This window comes from Vigna radiata, chromosome 1 (genome assembly GCF_000741045.1).
Source record: "Vigna radiata var. radiata cultivar VC1973A chromosome 1, Vradiata_ver6, whole genome shotgun sequence".
In the NCBI taxonomy this organism is placed as follows: domain Eukaryota; kingdom Viridiplantae; phylum Streptophyta; class Magnoliopsida; order Fabales; family Fabaceae; genus Vigna; species Vigna radiata.
This window is the reverse complement of record NC_028351.1, coordinates 8,309,505-8,313,548: the sequence shown is the minus strand read 5'-3', so window position 1 is coordinate 8,313,548 and position 4,044 is coordinate 8,309,505. Positions and strand designations below refer to the sequence as shown.

The 4,044-nt window shown below is 31.3% G+C and overlaps 1 protein-coding gene across 1 annotated transcript; it reads right to left on the bottom strand.

Annotated features, from left to right (window-relative positions):
• Window positions 1-989: 989 nt before the first annotated feature.
• On the bottom strand, window positions 990-2,272 carry LOC106764765 (mitogen-activated protein kinase kinase 9). The gene has a single exon (XM_014649147.2). It carries the CDS (start codon window positions 2,148-2,150, stop codon window positions 1,197-1,199), a length of 954 nt encoding a protein of 317 aa, XP_014504633.1. The 5' UTR covers window positions 2,151-2,272; the 3' UTR covers window positions 990-1,196.
• Window positions 2,273-4,044: the final 1,772 nt, after the last annotated feature.

Below are 4,044 nucleotides of genomic sequence, written 5' to 3'. Positions count from 1 at the left end.
TGTGTCCATATACTAATTAGACGAATCTAGCATTAGATATTAAACAAAACTGGTTATACAAGTTTAGCAATACAAATCACATCAATATGTTCATATATTGATTTGTATTTATAATGAATATACTCAGTATATTTTTGCATAATTTATTTTTTGTATTTTTGAAGAATTTCCTCTATATTTTTTTCCATATTATATCCTTTATATTTTTTCAAAATTTACTCTTTACATTTTTACACATATACACTTCCTAAACTTATGAATAACTCTTCACTTTATTTTTATTTAAAATTTTATTATAAACTGAATCGTATAATTATTATTATTTTCAAGCTCTAAGTATCTTTTAATATAATAGGTATTTAAATATATTTTAATATAGTATATATTTAATAAAAAGAAAAAAGAAAAAATATCACTCCATACGCATACACAAGTTTAAGAAACTATAGCCGTCGCAAAACATTACCGTTTCTAAAACAGTTTATTTTATATTAAGCTTCCATGATGAGGAGTAGGTTGAAGAACACACGTGGGTACCACTGACAAATATGTTTTGTTTATCTTTTCTTTTACGACATTATTTTAAATAAAACATTATTATTAAATTTTATTGAAAACACGTGTCTCTTTCGTTTTTTTTACATTACGAAAGAAGACAACGTACGCAGCACACGTGAAATGGATGGAAAGAGAAAATTCCAAATAAAATGACGATAGGAATGATGAGAGAAGGCAGTGCTCATTGCTCAACTTGGTAGTGTCATGACAAATAAGTGCAAAGGATTCTTCCACGTTCATGCATCTCATCCCTTTCACCATCTTCACAAATTTCACTATAAAACGCACTCTTATATTTTCTTTTTCTAAAATATAAAATATACACCATAATATTTTTCACGAGAATTTAAACTTGGATAAAAATAGAAAGTAATACAATTTAATACTAATGAATCCATGCCTTGAATATGGATGGTTTAACAATGAAAAAATTGAAGAAAAATAATAATCATATCTATTCTGAATTCTAACTTCCATTTTTAATCATCGGTGAGCACAATTTACAAAGGAAATGTCCTAAACCTGAAAAAAAAAATTGAATCCGGGGGAATATACACCATCTCAAAAAGGTTATTCCTTGATAAGGCAAACGTTATCAAGACCCGATTCATTCGGCAAAATTAATCGGGTCAACCCATTTAGTGAGTTTCCGGGTTTTTGCACACAAACGGGTGGGTCAAGAGTTGTGCCGCCGTCCACCTATCACTGGACTCCTTTTTTAAACAGGATTCGACGAAGCTGCGAAATTCAGCTGACGCCGTCTCGGGGAGGCTAGGCGGGTCGCCGTAACAAATGGCACATATGAGGGTAGCCCAATCGGGTCGCTGACCCGTTTCAAGAAAGGGGAAGTGACCCACGTAGAGTTCAAAGAGGGTCAAACCCAAACTCCAAATATCCGCAGCGAAACCGTTGTAGTTCCCGCCTGATGCTTCCGGGTCGAACCGTTCCGGACTCATGTACGCGCACGTGCCGACATAAGAGTTGCAAGCTTCGAGCGTGCGGCACATGAGTTTGCTGACTCCGAAGTCTGCAATTTTAACTTCTCCCTGGGAGTTTACGAGGATGTTCGCAGGTTTGATGTCGCGGTGCGCGATGTTGCGCGAGTGGAGGCACGCGAGGCCCTCGAGGATATCACGCGCCACCGCGGCAAGCCTTCCCTCTGAGAACGTGCCGCTGGTGGCGAGGGCGGTCTCGAGGGTGCCGCCGTCCATGTACTCCATGAGGATGGCGACGTCGCCGGAGGGCTTTTCGAAGGAGCCGTGGAAGCGGACGACGTGGGGGCAATCGGTGGCACGGCGGAGGATGGAGGTTTCCGAGAACGCACGGCGGCGCATGGTGGCGTCGGCGTTGCTGTGGATGATTTTGAGCGCGTAGGTGGCGGAGGTTGTCTTGTGGCGGACCTTGTAGACGGTGCCGCCGTTGCCATGGCCGAGAACGGCGAGGTTTTCGAGGTCGGCGGCGGTGATGCCTTCTCCGGCGGCGGGTTTAGCGGTGGTGGGAGGGAGGGGCAGCGGGAAGCGGGGGCGGCGCTCTGAGATCTCCGGGAGGGGTAGGCGGAGATTAGGATGGCGACGGTGGCGGACAAGTGCCATATCGGTAGTTGGTGGTGGAGGAAGGTAATGCTTCTAAGAAACAAAGTAAAGTGTGGTGTGAATGGTATGAGGATTTTATATAGGAAGTGACTGAGTAAGAGACAGTGACTGTTTATAAGGAAAGAGGGTGGATATGGGAGTGGGGCCCACTCTTCTGAATAATTGTAGATAATTAAAATTCATTGGATATTCACTTTCTTCAGCTGATTTTGTTTACTTTTATAGTTTTATTTCTCCACGTGATTATATGTAGCCTGCCTTTCACTTTTTATCTTCAATTTGAAAATTTTATATATTATCTTTAGTTTAAAATCCTTTCATATATCTCACCTTCCCCAAGGATAAAAAAATATAAAATTTACCGTGTTTAATGATATCCAACGAATAAGGATTAGTTAAGATTATGATTTCCTAGAAAATTGTTCAGATTGCAATTCTTTAAAAAGAATTCAGATAACCAAGATTGATTTAAATTTATAGTTTTGATGATTATTGGGATATTTAAAATATTCCTATACAAATTTAATTAAGTAAAACGATAAAATTTGTTCTAATTAATTAATTAATTAAAACAATGCATTGGATCATCTTAATGTTCAGTGATTTTTTATGTAACCATATCACATGTGTAAAATATTTCTCTAATTTGTTGATGTCAAATATTGATGTAATTTTCTTACGGAAATCAAGAAAATAGATGAAAAGGTAAGTCAATCTATAAAACAAATTTTATCTTCATTTTTTTTACAGCTTTGCGAGTCATTATTATTGTTATTATTATAAAGAGTATAAATAATATATATATATATATATATATATAATATTATCTTAAAATATTATAATAATTAAAAAATAAATAAATGAAATGAAATAAATATTTAGAACATAAAAGGGTGTACTGATTATTTAATCAAAAAAATATTTTTAGATATTAAAAAGTGATTATTAATTATTAAAACAGTTATCTATAAAATTACTACAAGTGAGATGATGATTTGTTTTTTCTTATATGAGATATATTGATTTACTAATTTAAATATTTATTTACTTAAAAGGTTTTCATAAAAGTAAAATAATTCGGCGAATAATTATTAGTAACATATTAAAAGATTTCGTGAAAAATATATAAAGGATTTATTATAATATAAGTATATTATAGGAAAATTATTTCTTAAACAAATTTATTATAAAGATATATAATTTATTTTATGTATGATTTTGGTTATATTAAAAAAATTTAAAGAAAAATTCAAAGAAACAGGTAATATATATATATATATATATATATATATATATATATATATATATATATATATTATGGTATAATTATTAGAATGATCACATAAAATCTTTTAAAACATAAAAGGGTGTACTGATTATTTAATCAAGAAAATATTTTTAGATATTAATAAGTGATTATTAATTATTAGAAAAGTTATCTACAAAATTATTATAAGGGATATAATGATTTATTTTCTCTTATATGAGATATATTATTTACTAATTTAAATATTTATTTACTTAATTTTTTTTTGAAAAAAAAAAATTGGCGAATAATTATTATTAACATAATAAAATCTTTCTCAAAAAATATATAAAATTGTTATTATAATATAAGCATATTATAGAATGATTTTTTATCAAACAAATTTATTAAAAAGATGTATAATTTATTTTATGTGTGATTTTGGTTATATTAAAAAAATTTAAAGAATTCTTAATATATATATATATATATATATATATATATATATATATATAATTTTATGCTATAATTATTAAAATGATCATTTAAAATCTCTTAAAATAATATATAAAGTTTTAATCATGAGAGTAAAACTTATAAATATTTATATTAAACTGTGTTTGGTGAGAAAGAATGTGTTTAAGTTGA